Source organism: Semicossyphus pulcher, unplaced genomic scaffold (genome assembly GCF_022749685.1).
Source record: "Semicossyphus pulcher isolate SPU_LCO1_2020_fin unplaced genomic scaffold, fSemPul1.0.p SCAF_8, whole genome shotgun sequence".
Taxonomy (NCBI): Eukaryota; Metazoa; Chordata; class Actinopteri; order Labriformes; family Labridae; genus Semicossyphus; species Semicossyphus pulcher.
Genome location: NW_027211759.1, coordinates 17207009 through 17229830, shown reverse-complemented (window position 1 = coordinate 17229830; position 22822 = coordinate 17207009). Strand labels below are relative to the sequence as shown.

General features: G+C 44.0%; 1 protein-coding gene across 1 annotated transcript in view; it reads right to left on the bottom strand.

The window, feature by feature from the left end:
* Positions 1–1489: 1489 nt before the first annotated feature.
* sema3d (sema domain, immunoglobulin domain (Ig), short basic domain, secreted, (semaphorin) 3D) overlaps positions 1490–22822 on the bottom strand; it is a 30799-nt gene continuing 9466 nt past the window's right edge. The window contains exons 3-18 of the mRNA XM_069685624.1: positions 20506–20666; positions 17842–17904; positions 17625–17744; positions 17438–17531; positions 16976–17104; positions 14810–14946; positions 13318–13432; positions 13138–13207; positions 12912–13056; positions 12204–12426; positions 11900–11982; positions 11606–11647; positions 10809–10966; positions 9242–9306; positions 8979–9118; positions 1490–3910 (exon numbers count right to left, since the gene is read on the bottom strand). Of these exons, the coding sequence (XP_069541725.1) occupies positions 3458–3910; positions 8979–9118; positions 9242–9306; positions 10809–10966; positions 11606–11647; positions 11900–11982; positions 12204–12426; positions 12912–13056; positions 13138–13207; positions 13318–13432; positions 14810–14946; positions 16976–17104; positions 17438–17531; positions 17625–17744; positions 17842–17904; positions 20506–20666 (2198 nt within the window). The 3' untranslated portion in view covers positions 1490–3457. The remainder of the gene's footprint in view (positions 3911–8978; positions 9119–9241; positions 9307–10808; positions 10967–11605; positions 11648–11899; positions 11983–12203; positions 12427–12911; positions 13057–13137; positions 13208–13317; positions 13433–14809; positions 14947–16975; positions 17105–17437; positions 17532–17624; positions 17745–17841; positions 17905–20505; positions 20667–22822) is intronic.

Here is a 22822-nt window from a genome sequence, read left to right as displayed (position 1 = left end):
ATTTCACACGCCACCAAAAACAATAACTTTATTCTATAGCGTATAGCACTTGTGATTAGTGCTGTCGCCTTACAGCTAGAAGGTTACTGGTTCGAATCCCGGTTTGCATGTTCTCCCCCTGCATGCGTGGGTTCCCTTCAAGTACTCCAGCTTCCTCCCACAGTCCAAAGACATGCTCGTCAGGTTAAGTGGTGACTCTAGGCGTGAATGTGAGCATGAAAGGTTGTCTGTCTCTGTGTGTAGTCATGGAGTTCCACAAGGTTCTGTGCTCGGACCAATTCTTTTCACCTTATATGCTTCCTCTGGGTTGATTGACTGCCTATCTCTGTGTGTCAGCCCTGTGATTGACTGGCGATCAGTCCAGGGTGTACCCTGCCTCTCGCCCAATCACAGCTGGGATATAGGCTCCAGGATCCAGGATAAGCGGTACAGATAACGGATGTATTTTTGTTGTTGGTAGGCAACTAAAAACAGCAGAAGGGATCACATGAAGCTGATTTTATTAGTCTAATTTCCACCAGCAGGCCCTTCCACATCACAGGCGCTCTATCAGAGAAAGCACAGTCACTTGATCCTGGAAGGCAGAACAAATTAAAAAGGGTCTTGCATGAGGATCTTAGGCTGCGACATGGCTCATAAACAGTTATATGGTTAGCAATACAGCTCGGAGCCAGAGCCTTTCCTTGTGCTGTATGTGTGATCTTCACAGGACACAGTTTATCAATGTTCTCATCCGGCCTCTCCCAGGCCTTTTGTGCTCTCTCCGTCCTTTCAGATATCTTTCTCTTTTGTGATTTTTGCCTGATGATGACTTAAAAGTGTTTCTATAAGTTGTACACATTCATTGCTGTCCTCCTCCAACAAATTATACTCTGATTATTGCAGAATGTGTCATATTTTTAGAGTAAGGCTGTCTCAAAACCTGTCCCAGTCCTGTCCTGCTGTCCCTTTGCTGTTTCCCATTTGGGGAGATGTAGTTTGTTCTGTGCAGCTGACTGATAAATAAACTATAGACAAGGAGGAAGTGCTTGAAATATTTATTGTCTTTGTTTCAAGAAACATGAAGAAATCACTGTGGAGAGAGACAGAATGGGAGACTTGAAGGCTGTCCCTATGTATGTATTGTATATATACAGAAGGCAAATAAAGGTAGTAAAATGTTCAGCATGGAGGCTTCTGTGTGAGACAGTTATAGGTGCGGGATGATGAGCTCTACGTACGGGACTGAATTATACGGCTTTTGAGGAATACGATCTTTATATTCTACATTACAGCACACGTGTACCTTGTGCACTGTGTGTTATGAAAGTCTAAACTACTTTTCAAGTCACCTACATTGACTTGCATAATGCTTCTTTCACGTGCCTCTTATGTTGAAGCCTTTACAGCTTCACCAGTTCATTCTAGGCAACTTGTTAGCTTCCCTTGTCTGAGGACAAGCTTTTATATTTTGCATGGGTACCCTTTAGGACGCCCACTTTCTATCGCTATCTCATTCACACACACACACACACACACTAAACAGGAGAGCAGCTGGTCCTGAATCATCCTGACATCTGCATACAGTGCGCAGGGACTTGTGTTGCTATATCAGGAGAGGCTCAGCTGATCTAACCCTAACCCATTCTCAACCTGTCTGCTTCAGACTGCCTGGAACCGCACTCATAAGTTATCCGTGTATAGATCTTATCTCTTCACAGAAAGTCAGGAAGCGATTCAGGGAACCGAGACTAGAAGACAAATTTATTTAAATAACTTTTAAAAACAGCAGTAAAGAAAACATCTAGTAACGCTACAGTACAGAGGAGTGAAAAGTTTGTACAAAAATAAGTCATTTTGTTAGTCCACACATAATACATGATTATCATTAAAGTTATACAGATCAGTAATAAGACTAAAATGAGCATGCGGTATCTCCTGTACATGTTATAAAAATATTTACAGTCATTCAACATGAATACATTCTTATCCCCACAAGCAAACTCTGTTTTTATTTGACCAGTCTCACTAATCCAAATTAGGTTTTTCATATCATTAGATTATGGCCATTTTCAACCATCAGTGTGAACTGCTTGGCCCGTGTAAAGAGGAATGGGTCATGAATTTGTAATATTCCAATAGTCAGTCATTTATAAAAAATCACCCTCCGAGTCCATGTGACTAATCGAGTTGATGCGGAACCACCACCAAACGGTGTCTGTGGTGCATGTCTGTAGCGCTGTTTGCTAACCGCCATTAAAAAACAAAAGAAGAAGAAGAAAGCATTAGTGCCAGGTGCCGGTAAAACCTGTAGGAAAATGCAGAGACTTCTGCAGCCGTCAAAGAGTTCTTTGTGGAACTCCTTTGATGAAATGAAGTCAAGTGTAAACTTTGAAAGGCAAAACTAGCATATCATAAGTCTACAACAACCATGCACAGCATGACAGGCTGATTCTCACTCTAAGAGAAATGATCCATGTCTGTGTATTATGCAGGGAAGATGCACAGTTTATTATACTCCGTGTTTTGTAGGAGCTTTTTTGGAACACAATTTGAAATCAAAGTTATAATCTCAAAGATTTTCATTTAAATAAATGTCTGTTAAGTTAATATTGATCGCCAGAAGAGGTAACACAATGGTGATTAAGCCTATGGCCCACTGATGAAAGCCTTTGCATTTGCAGAATTATGGACTGGGTGTCTGTGGCGACTTTTGCGGAAAAAATCACAAGCGGCGCCCAGTTAGTGACGCGTTTTCCATCAGCCAACTGTGGTTGGTCTGCCAGAGAAAGTAGGCGGAGCTAAGCGGCTGCTTTTCTGGTCTCTGCGAGTATTGCGAGTAAACAGTAATCTACTTTGGCTGAACAAAAACAGAAAAGATCGATGACTACAGATACAACTTCAACAATAAGTGAAAATCCAAAGAAAAAGAAACAAATTTGACGCTGAGATGAAGGCAAACGAAAAAGGAAAACGACCGTCAGCGAGGAAAATCAAGAGTTGGACGTCACACACGCCGCACTGTCTGGATATCTGGAAAGTTTGCTCTTGCAATTACCGTTTATCGCCATGGTTGCTGCCAAAGACAACGAAAAAGAAATCTTCGAGATTAGCACTTTAAAATAAAACCAACAGAGTTGTGAAAAAGTAAGCTCTGTCTCTCTTTGAAGAATTGTCAAAAAGTTCCCAGTGAATATCAAATAGTATTTTAGCTTGAAATGCCCATCCCTAATAGGAAAGAGTGATCATGTTGCAGTCCTTCATTTGGTCAGCTCACCTCCAGTAGCACTTACTAAAACAGAAGTCGATGGAAGATGAGCAAATAGAGGCTTTTATTTCGAAGGTTTGAACTTTATATTTCTTCGTCAGTATTTAATACCTATTCAGATTTTCTTGCCCATGGATGATTTGTCTTTGCAATTTTGCATCACACCTTCTTATTTATAGAACCACAGGAAGCTAACCCTGAATGTTTCACTCACTGCGTCGCCGTCCTCACCCCCCTCCCTGTTTTCCCCCACTCTTCCTCCCTCTCTCTGTGGTGTCTCCTGTTCCTGCTCTTCTTCATTTCCTGCATATGTTTCCACTTGCCCGCTCCTAAGCCTCTTCCTCGCGCCCTGGACGGCCTCTTCTCCAGCCACAGAGAGTCGCAGTACTCCTCCAGAGTGCCGAAGGGAGCGCTCATCACTCGCAGGTAGTCTTTGTAGCGCTGGCGGGACTCGGCACCGTGACGCAGCTCCACCACAGGGTCTTCGCTGGGTTTGGGCTTCCCGTCCAGGTGTGTTACAAGTTGTAGAGTGAGGCGGAGGAGGGTGTGTGTGAAGTGCGAGTGCTCTTGGGCCACGCAGATGTACACACCGGCATCGGAGGCGTGGAGGGAGCGGATTAGGAGGCCTCGATCTGTGTGAACGACACGATCATCCAGCCGGACCTGGGAGAGAAAGAAACAGCACAATGTAACAGAAAATTATGTGAAATACTCCTTTTTTTATCGCTAAAGATTCAAAAACAACATCATTCTTCAATCAGAATGACAGCACTTTCCAAAACGCAGCGTTGATACCCGTCACCCTGTTTACACACACACATTTACACGCCTGATTTGTATCCAGGGTGCGTTAAACACGGTAATGACCCTTGAAACAGGAAACATATTGAACAAGGTGTGGTGAGAGTCAACCGCAGTGTGGGGGGCAAAAAGTCATTACGTGGTGTGGAGAGATCTTTAGCGGCATGATGAGTGTCAAAGGCAAAAGATGGCGTGTGTGTGTGTGTGTGTGTGTGTGTGCGTGTGAGGTATGAGGAGCATGCTGATGTTTACGGTCCCCTCTTTTCATTTAACATCCAGCATGATTCATCAGGTGGCATTGCTGCTGTCAGGGCCTGAAACAACACAGCTGCGTTAAAAAGACAGAGAAAGAGCAGAATAATGTGTGTCAAGCGTGTGTGTGCATGCATGTGTGGATGCTTCAAAAGAAAGCCTCCTCCAGCCCTGCTCTGACCCCCCAGAGGTGCAAGATAGCTGCAGAAGGAGGCCCAGGCGTAACTTTATTTTAAAAAGCATGAATATTAGCGTGTGTGTGTGTGTGTGCTGTGACTTCTTCTACATTTCATGTGCGTCTACATAGCTCTGTGGAGGCTTCCAGGCCTGACACTGATGATGTGTTGTCCAGCCAGACGCAGACCCACAGGCCTCGCAGGCTCTTTGGACCTTGACCCTTACCAACATTACGCTTTTAGCCCGTCTACTATCACATCCTCATTCCCCGTCACGTCTCACAGACCCGACAAAGCACCTGGGATTTATGTTAAAATCATCAAATCTCACTTATGTAAAGTCTGCGGGAAGAAGTTTGGCAATTTTAAAATCATTAAATCAGAATTTAGAAGCTTTTTTGTTCGCCTTCGAGGCCTCTGCTTTTCAAAATAAAGGCATGCGTGACTAAATGGCAATGCCAGACATTTAAAGTCACCCAGATGGTCTGTCTTTGTTTGTGTAACTGCGTGTGTGCGTGTGTGTCTCCCCCTGCAAATAATTTTGATTGTCTAGAGATCTGTGTTTGTAGGGACACTAAGGTGCATATTTGTACGTGTGAACAAGTGTGGATTCATGTTGAGCAACCCAATGAAACACAGATTTTAATAGTCAATTAAATTAAGAATGGTATTAGGATAAGAACTTCCCAAGCTTTCAGGAAGCCTCTGCTTTGTTGCAATGAGCTAAATGGATGAAGTTCAACATAATCCATTCTGTTCTTATTACAAGTTGTCTAATAGGCCAGCATTCCAGGCTCCGGGAGGTGAATACACACACACATGCTGCGAGAAAGACAAACAAATCTCTCCCAGTTCGCATCTTTAATAGCAGACTTTTTACGAGGAGATAAGAGGAGGGAGTGTGTGTGTGCGTCTGTGATGAGAGTTTGTGTGGTGGTGGGCTGCAGGTGCTGTGAGCAGCTGGTGGAGGATGTCTTGATCAAAACCCATCAGGAGGCAGAGAGCGTGGAGTGAAATGCAGAAGGGAAGAGACTGTGGGAAACTTGGGGACAACAGGAAGAGCGTGAGGCAACAAAGTAGACGGATGGAGGAGGATGACTGGGAGGAATTAAGTGAGGAGAGATTAAGGTGAGGCTGATGAGGGACGGGAGAGGAGAGGGGATGACAGACAGAAGGAAGCAGAGAGGGCACAGGACGGGAGAGGTTGATATGAGGCAGAGACTTCACAGACAGCACATGTCCAGCTGTGATGGCAGGTAGACCACCTACTCCTGCGCAAGAAACTCTGAATCACTTGTACCCAAGATGCAACACTTTAAATCAACAGATATCTTGTTCATGGCGACTCTTTGAAAATCTTCCTACCAACACGACCCAGACGAAGACAAATCAGGTCATACCTAATCTGTCCCATCACCCGACAAACTACACGGTGTGTCTTTGACCTCCAGCCTGATGTGGTTCACTTGACCTCCTTTACTTTGTCTGGACTGTCAGCAGCGTTGCTAATGTTCAGGGCAGACAACAATCAATCATGTGCTTAATGTGACACACATGGAAAAGATGCAACCAACTGAAAAACTAACAGCACCTATGGGAGCACCATGGGTATCAAACAAATCTTACAAAATGAAGAAAATATATCCCTAAAACTAACCTCCATTTTTTTCCCGGCCCTTTTTTTGTAGTCTTTGTAGGGCTTAATGTATAGTGAACAGACGTCAAATTTACCAGACTTCTTCCGGTGGATTGATATGATTACAGTTGGTCCTCTAGATTCTGTGATTAGAGCCGCATCCCTAGCAACGGTCTCTTCTTCATAGCAACGGTCTGTTATCGAGAATTATATAACAGTTAGTTCTGACCAAGTAATCTAATTGGACAAGAGGCATTCCATGGGTGCTGATATAGAGCACAACATCACTGGGACTTTTCACTCTGTGTATCAATCCGCCTCAGCCAGGTGTTCTGAACACTGTTAATTAACATTACAGCAGACTGTGTATGTCTACACTGATCGAGCTGGTACCTCTGAATCACACAGCAGACTCTTACTTTGCTGGTTGATGATAAAACATACAGATAAATGTACATGATAAAAACAGCTGATCTGTGGTGACCTGTAGACACAGATTGCAGGAGAATGTTTGTGTTGCTTGGCAACAAAAGTCCGGTTTCAGTTAAGTTGTTGAACTAGTTGAGTCGGAGGAGCAAAAAATTATCTGTTGATTATTACTTTTTACTGCTATTTGTCGCTTGTGTAACTGTTGAATAAAAGCAATATCAGACTCGTCCGGCGGCCTCGTGCCTACGACCGAATCACAGTCGTGATGATATTTGTTATAAAATCACTCCCTCTAATGTGATATTGCTTAATTAGCAGACCTCGGAATGTCGTAATTAACCAATCAGAATCAAAAATTTAACACAGTCGTGTAATAAGGTTGAATTAAATGTTAATTTCATAGGTAAGAAACTAATTCTTTCAGCCATGTATGATTACTTAAAGGTGCAATCATTTGTGCTGCAGTTTCCTTTTGTCTTATTTGAGATATTTACTGGCTGCATTGCCAGTGTTTATTTATCCTAGTAAAGGCTATCGTACAATTAATCATCCATCCATCCATCCATTATCTATACCGCTTATCCTTTTAGGGGTGGTGGGGGGGTCTGGAGCCTATCCCAGCTGTCATTGGGCGAGAGGTGATGTACACCTTGGACTGATCGCCATGTCAATTACAGGGCTGACACATGGAGACAGACAATCAATCAACCCAGAGGAAGCATATAAGGTGAAAAGTACTGGTCCAAGCACAGGACCTTGTGGAACTCCATGACTAACTTTGTGGGGTGTGCATAGTGGACACATCCTTAACATGAGCAAACTGAGATCGATCTGACAGTTATAGTCCGATAGATATAAACCTAATGAGCATGTTTGGGAGGAAGCCGAAGTACTCCAGGGAGAACATGCAAACTTAAAGTTTTCACATTATTATTATATTTTTTTTCCTGTATACGTTGGATTTTCAGTCATAAACAGGGCCTTTTTCAAACATTAAATTAGCCTTTGTTAGTTATGCCATGACGACATTGGTCAGTAAGTCAAACAAAAGGTCTGTGTTATTATAATTAAATTATAAGGCATCCGTAAACACCACTGAACTTGCTGTTGATTTATCATATTGTGCACAATATTCTTTAGCTTCTCTGTCTATGACATAAGAAATCCTAAGGGAGGAAGAACTCCTGCTTTCTCTCCTTCATCACTTCATCCAGAGTACAATAGGTCACATATCATTGCATGCCTACGCACACAAACACAGAAAACACCCCAGTGTGTTCATCCCCCCCAAAACACATGGCTGTCCCCAGGGAGCGCTCTGTTATGATTTCTGCTGTGAGGGATCATAAAGAAACACACACACACACACACACACACACACACAGAGGAAAACTGCAGTGCGGGCCCATAAAGGAACACATGGGTCTTGGCTGACCTCTGCACCTGTCAGTGTGTTTACACTCCCCCCCCCGGGAGAGAGGACAGGGGACCAGTTGTGGGCGTAAATAAGTGTTTTGGGAAGAAGGAAGAGAGAGTTGTGTGGTAATGAAGCCACTCGCATTGGGTGGAGGAAAGTTTGTATGTTTGGATAGGGGAGGGGGGGGCACTGAGGTGCTGAGTAAGCAGGTCTCTGTTGTCTCATTCAGGAGACGAGTGTCATCATAAACGAGCTCCTTTCAACGCCTCAAACACAAACACGTCAGTGCTCTGTCCCTGTGTGTCCTTTTCTGTCCACCATCCTTTAGCCTCTACGCAATGACAATAAGCAAAAGTCTTCCCTTAAGAAATCTACGGTGGCCCACAAGGAAAAGCAGTTGGCTAATCATTGAAAAAGGGGGGTATCTACAGATTAAAAGCCATCTACATGTTCCTTTGCAATCCTTCTCTTGAGATGGATAATGTCTTGTCCCCTCCGGTGGGTCTGGTTTAAGTTATCCCCCCCTTCCTCAAAAACAGAAGAGATGCAGAAGATTTCAGAAAGCCCTGGACACTCATAAATACCTAATTTGAGGAACTAGTGAGACCCTGGATTACTCAGTTATTATCTATCATCCCAGAATGATAGATGTGACGTTTTGGTATGCAGCTTTGTATACAAGCTGTGTTCTGTGGGCTCATTTGAAGATAAGCAGGACCTGCTGAGATGTGATTAGTGGCAGGATCAGTTGCTGATGGGTTCACTGCTCAGACTGTACAAAAGGTGAGGCTGATGTCAAGTATGATGTTTGAGGATGCTTTGAAGCTCTTATGTAAGGGATGAGTGTTCCAGTGACAAACACCTTTGACTTTGACTCATAACTTCCCTGTTTTCTGACCTGGGATGAAAAATGTCACACCTCAGGAACAGTAAATTCAAGAAAAGCAAAAACAAGGCCCTCAAAAACAAAGCTTCAGGCTTCAGAGAGAGGAGAAGGAAAAGGTGTGTGACCTCGCTGACCTCCTCCTTGCGTTCAGATCCTGGTCTCTGTTTGTACCATCGGATCTGGGCCTGTTGGGATTTGGGGATGCACTCGAGGAAGGTGGTGTTGCTCTGCACCCCAAAAAGGACCCTCTCCTCCGACCTTCCCCCAACAAGACCTAAAGGAAACACTGTTATTGATCTTAGAGGGTCTTAAAAAAGGGGTATCATGCAGATTTCCTTTAGTGGTTGTGGCTTTTATAAAGTCAGTAACAGGCTGAATCTCTGAAGGATGCGCTTACTGTCCTCTGTGTCCCAGCACTGACTGGCAGGGTCTCCGTGCTTGATGTCCTGCCTTCTGGCTCGCCTGCAGAACAAACACAAGTTGTTTAGCATAAGTTAATGTCATGTTGTGTCTCTGAAAGTACCGTAGTTATCAGGGCAACTTAGTGACAACAAATTAAAATAAGTTCTTGATCAAATTTTGAGGGAAATGTCACAAAGTTTGTTTTAACTTGACAGAAAAATGTGTCCCAGCTTCCATCGATGTTCAAACGTAAACAGATGCAACATTAAACAAGCTGAAAATTCAGCAGTGATTCAGTTTGGATTTTCTTTCCGACACATAAACTAAAAAGGATCAAGCTTAGATAAAATAACTAAATATGTGGACAACATTAAACCGCATTTATGTTATAATAACTATACAGATGGTTTGAATCCCTGTTTGGAATTGGGGGGTCTTTCTGTGTAAAGTTTGGATGTTCTCCCCCTGCATGCGCGGGTTCCCTCCGGGTACTCTGGCTTCCTCCCGCAGTCCAAAGACATGCTCGTTAGGTTCATTCTAGGTGTCTCTAAAATCGCCTGTAGGTGTGAATGTGAGCTTGAAAGGTCGTCTGTCTCTGTGTGTCAGCCCTGTGATTGACTGGCGATCAGTTCGGGGCGTACCCCGCCTCTTGCCCAATGACAGCTGGGATCGACTCCAACCCCCCTGCGACCCTGAACAGGGTAGGCGTTATAGATAATGGATGGATGGATGGAAAAATGGCATGCGGGTGAACATGTGAAAAAGTTGCGTGACTTCAACCTGCAAGCAACAATTTTTCAAAATCACTCCAACTGTGATTTAAGACGACCTCAGATTGCTGTTAACCCTCAGAGTCTTCCTCTGGTTGACAACTATTGAGCCTGCATGCACTACAAACCTCTCGAGTCCCTCTGACTATCACTGACTATAACCAACACTCACATGCCATCTTCTTGCAGAAATTACTCTTTGGGTTAAAAAAAAAAAAGTGTCCTTGGCCTCTCGCTGGGTGTTGCTCACTTGGACTCCTTCAGTTTGTATTGATTTCACCTCCTCCACCTCCTGTCAGTACTGTGTGAAGGGACATCTGCAGCCTACACTCACTGACACTGCGAAGATCAGCTTTCAAAGAGCCAGAGAGAGAAAAGCAGGGCCTCCTCTACTCCACAAACCATAACAGCATCCCCACTGGACAATAATATGGCAGTGTGACCTCTCACTGTGGGGTATGCATTCTGTAGAGCCTCGATTTGTACATGCTAGCACGCAACAACAGGAAAAAACAGACACGCTTTTGCATCTCGGGGAGTAGACTGTCGAGCTGTAGAATGACATGCGCATTAATCAGCTGAGGATGAACATCTGTAATCAATGCCTCAAATGGACTTAGACCCTCAGGCAAGGAAAGATGTTGAAGAGTTTGTTGATATTTTGTTCTTTTCAAAGTTAGAGTCTGATTTTGTTGACAATGTCAGTGCTATATAACTTAGATTGTTCTTGACTGGATGCCTCTAAAGAATAAAAGATATGTACTCCTATTAGTACTGTAATGACAAGCATACCTCTTGGATGCAGGGATGTATCGTGAGCATGTGTGTCCGTCCCAGGCGCAGTACGGGTCACGGGCCAGGCAGCACTCAGAGCAGGCTTGACCGTACAGGTGACACCGACTGAGTGACACCTGGGCCAGACCTTCGCTTGAACCCACGTAGAGCTGTTGCTAGAGTGAAACACACACACACTCTGCTTTAGGGAAGGTAGACATACAGATCAATTTCAAGGTCAGGTTTAGTTTCGCTAAAGAGATTAGTTTGATTAAAGGGGGGGTAAATATGTACATAGAGGAAGCAGAGCGACAGAAGCAGCAGCACTCGACATTGTTCTTGTTTGTTATACGAAAAAGGAAATTTTCTCCTATGATGAAAGAAGCTCAAGACTAATGGGGGTCAGATTTTAGGATTTCTCAATGTAAGGAATTTTTACAGAAAGGGGACTCAAAAAGATCTGCTCCGACTCGTCTGAAGTTATGGAGATTCCTAAACAAGACCACTAAAAACACTAGCAAACATGCACATACAGACTCGCACATACAGGTCACACGCTGCTGGAGATTAATGGAAGCTGTGATTGGGCCTGAAGTGTCTACTGACACCACTGACCCCAAGCATAATGAGGCAGAAAGAGGGAGAGAGAGCCTCAAGAAAATGATGAAGACAGAGGAGAGAGAGGAAAATAAACACATGAATGATGCTGGGTTAGAAAACTGCATGTCTTACAGCACATGAGGGACATGCACGGCTGAAGGGAGGCTGCAGAAAGGACGGAGCAAGAAGAGAATGAACGGGGAATAAGGCCGAACCTGTTTTGAAGACATCTCCATACTGAGGATGGGAGTGGGCGCCTGCAGGAAGTAGAACAAACAGTAACAGCTCAGTAAACCTACATTGAGTTAAAGCAATATATGAGGTTCAGAGAAGTCCATCAGTGTAGAAGAGTTTGTACAAAAAAGGCATGGTGAGTATTTCCTATTTGATGAGTCAGCAGACCCGCAGAGCATGGCTGGAGAAAAGTTGGCAATGTGGATAAAAAAGCAGCGAAAGGAAGTGTGTGTGTGTGTGTGTGTGTGTGTGTGTGGCTGTGTTTTGCAGAAAACCTGGAAAACTTGAAGTTCCTCGAGCACCACTGTGGACCAATTCTCCTGGGTGATGCTCACCACCTTCAGAATGGAGCCAGCATCTATGAAGGAGAGTGAGACAGGGAGGGGTGAGTGAATAATGTAAACCAGCAGAGTGTGAGTGCTGTGTTGTTTTTAGTACACTAACGATATGTTATAAAATGTAGAAAAGAGTCGGTGCTCGATTCTGGATCCAAATGCAACAGCAAACTCTGGCTGAGGAAAACTCATAGTGATCTACTGCCCTCTGCTGGCCCGAATATGAAACTTGTGTGTGTCTCACCTGTTCCCAGGAACATGACCTCATACTGTCCATCCTCTGCCATAACTCTGTCCACCACAATCTGAGTCAGCGTGTAGTCCACACGCACACGTGTGAACACGGGCCGGCCCGTCAGAGGGGAGACAGAGCGATACATGAGAGGGTGGAATCGAATGAAGCTGACCACCTCATCTGGGAAGTCTTTGGTGGTCTTGATCCTCGGATCATAAGTCTTGCTTGGACACTAAAAGAGGAAGTAAAAGTAATGTTGATCTTGTACAAAGGGTTCCAAAATCACAGGATAATGTCACTCCCTATGAGTGTTGGTTAACTGGTGCATGTCTCCCTCTGGTGGTCAAATGCAGAACAGCAGCAGGATGAGCACATCTGGAACATCTGTGTCACCGCTGCTCCCCCTCTCTGTGTAAACTATAGCTCACTCAGCCGAGCACCTGAAGCACTCTCTATAGATCCCTTTCCTTCCTCTTGATTAGGTTATTCAAACAAAATGAGAATCAAGAATCTGATTAACATGTCGAATAACCTCATCGCAGCTGAGGCTGCGTCATGCATCAGGAGGCTGTGTGCAGATGTGAGCATGAATACCCTGCAGCATCCAGGCACACTTTTAAACTTGGCCATGTTTATTATTTTGTAATTAGTAAGAACATTGAGGGTTGAATTAATTTAAGTTGTGGAAAAAGTGCTCTTTGTTCGTCTTAAACGCACCGTTCCAGGACGGGGGTACGGGATCCTCCCCTCGTATTCAACCCAGCGGTGGTCGGGCCCTTCCTTGTGGGCGTAGGGTCCGTTGAATGCAGCCCTTATGTCCGCCATGCTGTACACACACACTGCTGACCCGCGGAAGACGGAGCTGAGAATAAAGGACACAAGAAAGCAGGTTAAGGCTGAGGATGAAAAGGAGGTGTTGATGATAAAGGGGAAGAAGCTTTACCTGGAGGTGGTGAAGACTGCATACACTTTGGGGTTCTTGTCATCTCTGGTCGGGAGGAGGAACACATCCTCTAAAGGGAAGAGGAGAAGGTCAGTCCTTTTCTGAAGTGCACTCAACAAGTAGTTCCCAGAATATAAAACTCTGTTTACTGGCTTAGATTTTCACTTTTGATTCACTTACGGAGCTCATCAAAGTGTGTGTCCACTCCGTCAGGTCCAGGAATGGAACACACAAGTCTTGTTTTGAGGAAGGTGGTCCATTTATTTGTCAGACTCCTCAGCCCACCTACATCATTCTGAAACAAACCAAGGTCAGGGTTGAGCAGCTTTGCAGCATGGCCACGAGACAACCACAATAAAACAAATACACTAACCACAATGTGACTGTAATCCATCTAATAGACTTAAACACAGAGACGCAGCCTGACTCTGATTTCCTGCTCTCATTAGGAAAATAAACAGGTGAGCCGCATGCCTCGACTGTGGATCTGCTTATTTAACCAGCACAACGGAGACCTTCTTGTTAGTATAATGACAGGCGAGAGTAATTGCAAAGGTAGAGGGAAAAGAATGAGAGGAAACAGAGTGAAAACATCAAAGGAGAAGAGAAACAAACGCAGCACTACAAAAAAGAAACCCTTGTCATCTTAGCATATGAATCGCTGCTTTAAACATCGACCTCTGATTGAGCTTCGGTAAGAGCGTTCAAGTGCTCCTCTTTGTGCTGCTTAGAAAACTTACGAGAGCCTCCTTATTAAAGTTGGCCTAACTAAGTGGTATGGAAAAGGCCGTTAAGGTTCAACACACACAATAACACACTTGTGATCAAGAGACAAAAAAAAAATGTAAGCACTTAATGAGGATGTTTCACAATGGTGATTATCTTCAAAGAGGATTGAAGCGAAGGGGCCTGATTCCTTTTCCATGCAGGGGAAAACACACACTCGGAGATAATGAAAGTGAAGGAGGAATACAAAGACGAGAGGAGAGAGAGAGAGAGAGAAAGAAAGAGGGCTGTAATCCAGAGGATTCTCCTTCCAGTCTGCCTTACAGCTTACTCTCAAGTCATAAAGACGCTGAAAGCTTTCCTCTAAGAATGTAGCAATAGGCCTCTGAATGCTAATGGCAAACTGCTGTGTGGGATAGTCCCGCTGGAATGACTCATGGCTACAAAATGTAGTGTAATGGAGCTTCAAATGTAAGCTCTGTCATGCAAATTACATCTGTTAAAAGTCAAAATGTGAGATTTGAAATGTACTTTCTTCTACTTTCAACCGTTTATTAGAGACAAAGATTTTTCAACCCCACGGACGATGCACAAAGACTGCCCCGTCAGCACAGCACAAAGGGGCTGAAAGCATGATTTACTGCCCCGACAGACTCTTTCAGATGACAACAAGGAAAGAATGTATCAGGAAGACCTCCTCCTGGGAGACATAAAACACTTCTGTAGCGGCCGACACAGAGATCCTTATCCGATCCGATCACTGCAGGGGTTATGAATCAACCACACACTGTAAGAGGTCCCTACACTCCTACTGTCTTTCTCTATAGTCCCACCATGATGCACCGCTTCCCAGCACCATGTCTCTCAACATAAAGTGGGCTTAAACTCAACATCCATCCGCTGAATACCTCCCACTTTCACTACCCCTCTTTCTGTAATATCTCACCTTGCACACACGAGCCACCCGGGACACGATGCTTTTATCGTTGCCTTCCCACGACACCTCCCGGAAGAAAAAGTATATCTTGTCATCATCTGGATTGTAGGTGTCTGCGATGGGATGAGCGGATATAAACCTGGCCTCTGAAGACACAGAGAGGAAGAGAAAGAGAGAGAAGGGAGAGTGTTAAAATGAGTCAGGTAATGGCTTTACCATGCAATGTTGCCTCCAGGTAGCATTAACACTTATTAAACACTGAACCGATCTGATGCCTTTTTTCTCATGACATTAAGCGAGATCAGCTGCAGGTCTCTGTCACTGGTCAATAGGATACAAATAAATTACAATATCACAGTACTTAACAGTATGTGTAAACAAGTGGAGACTATTTTTACATCTATTTATTCTTCTTTTATTCCCATAAATTTGAACTTGGGGCTGCATGGTTTTAGCTCTGTTGTCTCACAGATAGATGGTCTCTAGATCGAATCCTAGTTCGGAAGAAGTAGGCCTTTCTTAGTGGAGTTTGCAAGTTCTCCCTTTGCATGCTTTATGCTTCATACTCCCTATACAAATAAACATTAAATAAAATAACTGCATGGATTCCCTCCGGGTACTCCGGCGTCCTCCCACAGTCCAAAGACATGCTCGTTAGGTTGCTTGGTGACTCTAAAATTGCCCGTTGAATGTGAACGTGAGCGTGAAAGGTTGTCTGTCTCAGCCCTGTAATTGACTGGCAGTCAGTCCAGGGTGTACCCCGCCTGGGATAGGCTCCTGCGACCCTGAACAGGATAAGCAGTATAGATAATGGATGGATGGAGGAAAATTTGAACTTGAATGTAATGTAAGATTTTCTGCCCCCTGTGACAAACAACAAGAAGTGAAAACAAACAGGCTTGTTAGCTGGAAAATGCTCCAAGATGTTTAGCAGCTTACTTTGTTTGTCTCATTTTTCAGTTGAAAACAGCTGCGTGCTGCAACTTGAAATAAGGTCGATTAAAGCTCCTTAAAGTGAACAAAATGAATGTAAATGAAAGTAACAGCTAATCAGGTAGCCAAGAAGCTAAAATGCTCCAAAACCACACAGTTATTTGGACTTTTTAATAGGAAAATATGGATTGTCGCAGCTTTAAAGCTTTAAAAAAACACGTTCTGAGCATTAAAGTCCTGTAACAATATATAACATTCTATATTTTAAACCAATTTAAAACCATAATCTGCAAAGTAGATAGCTGTCAAACAACTCAACTGAGTAAATAGTACACTATTGTGGTAGAGTAGGCATGAGTTTTACTAATATCAGTGCTATCAGAGGGTTTCTGTGCTGATCTTAGGTCAATTGAAACATCTGGAAAACAATGTGACATGATTTTAAAAACTGCTCTTCATGTAGGACACAGCAGTGAGGAAAGGAGAAAATAACCAGCATGTTGCCATCAGAGTCACAGCTCAGAAGGAGGAGGAGGGGGGGGCGAGTCGAAAAGCTTAAGTCTTGCAGTGACATTACATCAACACTAGCTCAACGCCTAGAAGCCGAGCCAACCACCAGAGGCTGATTCCCCGACTGGAACTGCTTAATGTACGACTGCTAGCACTTTGGACAGAAGGTCATTGTTACAAAGATGTTCCACAGGCTCACAGGGAACAGAAACACGGCGAGAAATTATTTGCTCCGTGCCCGCCCTGGGCCAACACACACACACGCTGTAAACACTGCGAGAGAGAGAGAGAGACGTAATTGCTCCAAACATCTCTGACTGTGTGGTTGTGAAATGTGGAGACCATGTGTAAGGATTTAGATCCCGGTGACAACCGCTGATACACGACAAGCCATCACTGGCTGTAAAACACAGGAGACTGGAGATGTATACAGAGCGAGATGATGACTGTGCAAGCCTGTGTGTGTGTGACTAAGACTTAAAACGTGAACTTTGTGGCACACTGTAAATTCCCCTGTAGGTGTGGTCCCTGCTCAGCTTTGGCATTCATATAAAAGTTCCAGCGAAATGAATAAGTGGGCTGTTTCCTCCACGCTGGAATGCCAATAACCATCCTGAGGGCACAGAGAGGCTCTTTGTGTCGCTGGAGAGGCTGGAAGTTTGGAGAAATAGCAATAACAAGTTTTGAGTGCACTCGGCGTGTTAATGTGGATGTGTGCAAGCATGTGTGTACCGTTGATCCAGTAGTCCTCAGAGATGTCTGTGCGTATGTAGTGCTGGTCAGGGGGAGGGCCCAGGGAGCGTGTGAACGTTGTGTCTTTGCCCAGGAAGTCGGAGGATGTGCCCGCGTACAGGTACTGATCTGGAGCAGTGACACAGAACAGGCAGTCGATCATTACATGAAATAATCAGAAAAGGAATCCAGAACATATGGTTCATTATTTTAAGTTAATTTAAAGATAGACTGAGAATTCAGGAAACAAACACATAAAATAGAGACACGGTTTCTTAATTCTCTGTCGAGTAACTTCTGCTTGTGTACTTGACCAAAATGCTTTGCAGAAAGGTTCTGGAATAAAAAACATGTGTATGCACACACAGTTACTTAAAGAGAAACAACATTTACTCCTGGGTAAATGTTGCATGAGAGATAAGGCCAGCAGAGGAACGCCTGAGTGCTGATTCCTCATCTTACCTGTGAGGATTGAGGTGAATGGCTGCAAGGGATCAAAAGGACATTTCAAGCGGCCAGACTCCACTGTAGCAGACAGCAGTTGGAACAGGCCATCCTGAGGCGGAAAGGAAGAAATGTTACACTTTGAAAAATGTAAATCAACCTCCTTAACTTGTGCGAAAATGATTTTCACTCGTATCTACTTCACCTCTCTGCGACCAGCGATTTCAATGAAAGCACAGCTGGGATGGAAGGCTCCGGTCCCACAGGCGTAGACATGTGTGCGATTGTAGTTGTGGAGGACCCGGACAAAGTTAGCACACTCCAACTATATCGGGCAGGGGCAGAAAAAGAGCAAGGATGAAGTATTACAGAAAGTGTGATAGAACAGATAGACTGTACTTTTTGTCAAGAAGAGCGCTTACGTTTGCATTTTTGCCTGCCAGTCTGCACATTTCCACTCGGTCCCGGTGAGCAGGCCAGTGAATCTAATGAAGGTCAAACAAAAGGAGAAATCTCATAGTGTAGCATGTGAGCCTTAAACCTCAGAACTTATTCCTTTTAAGGTTATTTTCCATTTATATTTATGAATCATATTTTTACATGGAAGCATGATATACTTTTATACCTGTTTAAGCCAATAAAATAACAATATAATGGAGCTGGGTCGATTTGTATAACTTGCCTCGATGCTTTGCTGGGACAAGATGCTTTTTATAAAATAATAGGTGTCCAATAAAACATAATCTTCTTGACTATACAGTCATCCTATTTTGTATCTACTTATTGTCTCTATCAATCGGACACCTCAACACAACAGATATTGAGGATGACTTATTTGCTTTGCCTGCCGCATGCTGCAGAAGAATTACCAGAATTACTTAAAAAATCCAGCTGGATCATTCGGCGTTGGTTTTGCATAATCCTCTTTAGAAAAATGATCGGTGCAGGCGTATAGCTGTCTCAGTGTTGCACCTGGAGTGTTGATGTTAACATTATCACTAACAGTATAAAACACTTCACACATGAAGGAAAAACAATGTCCCCTGGTCCCCACTGTGAACGGCACTTTGTTGTTTCCATAATATTGTATTTTCTTTCATTTGTTCTACAAAGCGCTGACACAAACAGCTGATCCGACACCACACGCTGCAGGAGAAGTAACATATATGTGTTGCAGTCCGCACAAATTAGTGCCAAATATAGAGATGTTCTTACTGAAATGTTAAACGTGGTGAATTATTCAAATATACCGTGCAATTGAAACCACTATTTATAGGAGAGACGTCCTTATAAGTGGGTAAATTACGAGTGAAATTGACCCTATCTGCAGCAGCATAACCAAGCTTCCGAGCTGGCACTCCAGCCGGTTTCTAAACACAGAGGCCGTACTGATCGGCATCCACTGTATGTAGTACACTTACTATTGATAAGTATCTCATGCAACCCCACTTCAAACAAACCGAACTATCCCTTTAAGAGAAGAAAAAAAGGTACTGCTGAGTAAGTTCCTGACCCCCCAACCTGATAGGAGCCTAAGTGCAGCCCGAGATCCACCAGAAGGACCTTTTTAGTGTCTCTTTAGTGTTAAAAACAAGAGTGTGTGTCCCAACATCTTCAAACTGTTGAAGAAGTTCAGTTTTGTCTTCTGTTTGTTTTGATTTCCAGTGAGTTTATTAAAATATGCTTTACAAAATAATGTTTACTCTGCAACATCATGGGAATCATGAAAGAACAGATCTTAATAATGCAATACTTCACTCCTCCTGTTGCTGGTAGGGGTATAACATCCAGCGTCCCTGCAATGTACCCCACCATCCATGTTCACACATGTGTTATAACAGGCTTATGTGCTTAGCCTGTTACCTCGCCTAAATCCTACCATGGAGAGCTATCGCCAAACTTATTCATGGGTCGACAGAGCCGGAATACGCATGCAAACACACCAGAGCAATTATTAATACAACTCATGATGTTAAATCATTGCATGCCACTGAGGAATTCATACAGAAAGTGAGTGATGCAGCATGATGTGTCGACTGTGTACGGGCTTGAATGCAGAATATGAAATGATGAATGGCCTAGTTTCAACACAGCACTTTGGGATATTTAAAGACTGTGGTAATGTTTGCAATGTAGCAGCTATCTGGTGCCCCGGGGTCCTTTTTCAGGTATGCGTCTTTGTGAACTGATAAACACCAAGTTTGCGTTTCTAGATCGAATTCGCTATCAAGGGCCGGGAGAGAATTGGACTTATCTCCGTGGCATCAGTATCAATGACCGGAGAGGCTACAAAAAGGCAACACTTTGAGAGCGAGACGAAGAGTTAAAACAACCAGATAAGAATCAAATAAACACACTGTCCCCCCTTCTTGGTATCAACCTCAGCTGCACAAACACACACTCACTACAAACTTTCACATATGGCATCAGTCCAAATGCATTTGTGTATATGTCTAAGCATGAGCATGTGTGTGTGTGTGCGTGTTCCCTCCGACAGGATGACCCTGACCTCACCAGACAGACACTCTCAGACCGCTGTTGACTGAAAGGTGAGCTCTCCTCTAAAACAATACACGGCTGAGTGCATTTCAGCTTCGCGACGCGGTAATGGAAAAAAATACCTTACATCATCCCACTTAATGGCAAGACAGGTATAAGTGCCCTGAGCTGCAGCTAAATGAGTGTTTCTGTAATAATGAGCTATTCACAGCAAATAACAGAGGTTATTAGAGCGTCTCAAGTGACTCCAAGCATGAGTTTGCATGTCTGGGGATCGGGCCGGTTAGTGTGTGTGTGTGTGGAGGAGATTCTCTGTCTTCTGTTCTGTTGGAGCCGTCTGTCAGAGAGTGTGCGGACTCTTGAAACTGCTGTAAACACTCCACAGTCTACCTAAACAACCCTTCAAGAGTAGTAAATGGCTTAAAAAGCTACATAACAAAAGCTTCTCTGCTCTCTGTTTATTTATCACGCTAAACTCCTTCTTGACCTTGTTTTTCTGCGCTAAAATCTAAGTTCGGATCAGCCCTGTATATCCGCCCATACCGGTATATAATTTGCACATTCCTATTATGCACAGCGTGGCGTACCTTCCTGGGGGCTCTGGCCAGATTGTCAGGGTCAAGCAGGTAGATGTGATCCCTGGTTCCCAGCAGAAGGCGACCTTTCTCCTCGTCCAACAGCAGCGAGTGGGAGTGGAGGCCATCGGAGGGGCCCAGAAACAGAGACACGCTGCCGGCTTGCAGCAGATCTGGTTCAAAGAGAGTGACAGACAAACACCGAGACAAAGAAAGAGATGAACAAATCACTGCAGTACAGTGTGTGCGCATATCTCAGGGTCGCACCATCTAGCATTGAATTACAGCACGTTACTCCGTCAAGCTGTGTTTATCCACCGCAGTTCACTCATAGCAAAATCCAAAGACAAGCGCTAAGAAAAACGTGTCTTGGCTTGACTTGAAACTACCTAATCCTTTGGGGTTCAGCACCTTAGCTGAGAGCGCTGATAGAGAAGAGATACAGTAGCAGTGGATTTGAAGGATTTGACACTGCAGCGCTTCAGTTTATGCATCATCAGATATGTTTATGAGGGTGTTTTCATAGCTACTTCATTGACCATGAAGATATCATGGGGGGATTATGTTTTCCCAAACTACCCGTCTCTCTACCCGTACTTTCCTGACCAGACCTCATTTGCAGACATCTTGATAAACATGATCTGAGAAGATCAGAAAAGGGGCAGGTGGACTGTATGTAAAGAGGTCAAATATACTGTATAATGCGTTTTCTAACTATACAAAGGCCCATTTCTGGGAGCCGAACACAGACTACATTCTCTGTCTAGTATTGTGTCCTTGATCTGGCTGATCTGAGGAAATCTCTTCTATCACCAGCTTCTTTTCACTGCCCCAGTATAGCAACATGCCCTGGATAAACACAGGCTCAATGCGGGGGAGTCCTGTGGGAGTCACTCTGAAAGGATTGACATTGTGATTACCCTCTTGGTGTGAAGGATTGGAGAGGTTACCAACCTTCAATATTTGAACTTCGAGGAGCCCTCTGCACCACGCAATCCCGCTTAATACCTCCTCCTATACATAGGCTCACACACACACACGGCCCCCCCACACAGGCTCATATCTCTCACTCCTACACATGCATCATGCCTCAAGCAGACTAAACCCTACAGAGAGATTAGGGCCTGCTAGCCCCTCAGCTAACGCTAATCTGTTCTGTAAACACGCCGCACTATGAGCCCATTGAAACGGGCCTGCTTAGCTGTTGCAGCTTAGCATAGAGCTCTACACCTCTCTGCAGAAAGAGAGCCCTCAACCGGCTAAAATACTCTTGATTAGCTCTTCTGATGGAGCTCTGAGGCCGACTCAGCCGCAGATTTATTTGACATCACTATGCTGGCTTTCTGCCAACAGGTTTAAGCCCTGCTGATAAAGTAGATCTAAGTTCTGTAATACTATTATATCTGTTACATCAACGTGCAGGCCAACTAACATGGAAAGGATGTGTGAGTCACACTTCATCATCCACATTGTTGCCTTTTGTTTGAGTTGAAATCCGAGCAATAAATGGAAGAGAAACAATGATCAAATGATCCTTCATTTATCTGCAGGGACAAGCATGAAGTAGCCGTACTTAGCATTTAAGCTAGCTGAGATAAGGTTGTTGTTCTCATGTTTTAAGCCCCAGCCTGCCATTAATATGCAGCGTAGGATGTTCCCACTGTGGTTTCAGGATACACAGAGTACCGTCACAGCCGTGTGTCACATGCTAAACAAACAGTTATGTTAATGTGAAACTGATTCAGATTTAAATCACTCATATGTTTGGATTTGCTGCTTCCAGGCATACTTTATAATTAAATTGAGGTTGGGTATGAAGCAACTGTTAACAAGTCGAAGAAATATTTCCCATAAATTGTCTCTCTACTGTAAATGATTTATTAACTGCAGTAATGAAAACAAGCCACAGAACTATGGCGAGAATGCATGTGGTGTAACTTCATCCCTTTGGTCACACATTAAGAATATAAGGGCATAACAACAATCTGAATGTGCAGCGTGTTAAAACGACGCTGAACACCAGATGATTGTACTTTTCTTCTGGCAGGAGGCCACACGTCCGTGTTTTGACTCTGGATGAAACTTGAACTTGCCCCTAAAGATGTGTTTTCCAGAGGAAAGTCTGACTTTTGGAGCAGACGCCGGTTGTTTTGGAGGTGTTCACTCAATCGGGACTGATTTCACTTTGATCGCTTCCCCCCTCACTCATTGGAGCTGTGCTCTCGCAGACGGGCGATGCGATGTTTGAGGAGTGATCACTTCTGGCTGGTGTTGCTTTTGAACGAGTGTGCACTGATGAGACGATGACAAGATGTGTGCATGATGTGTG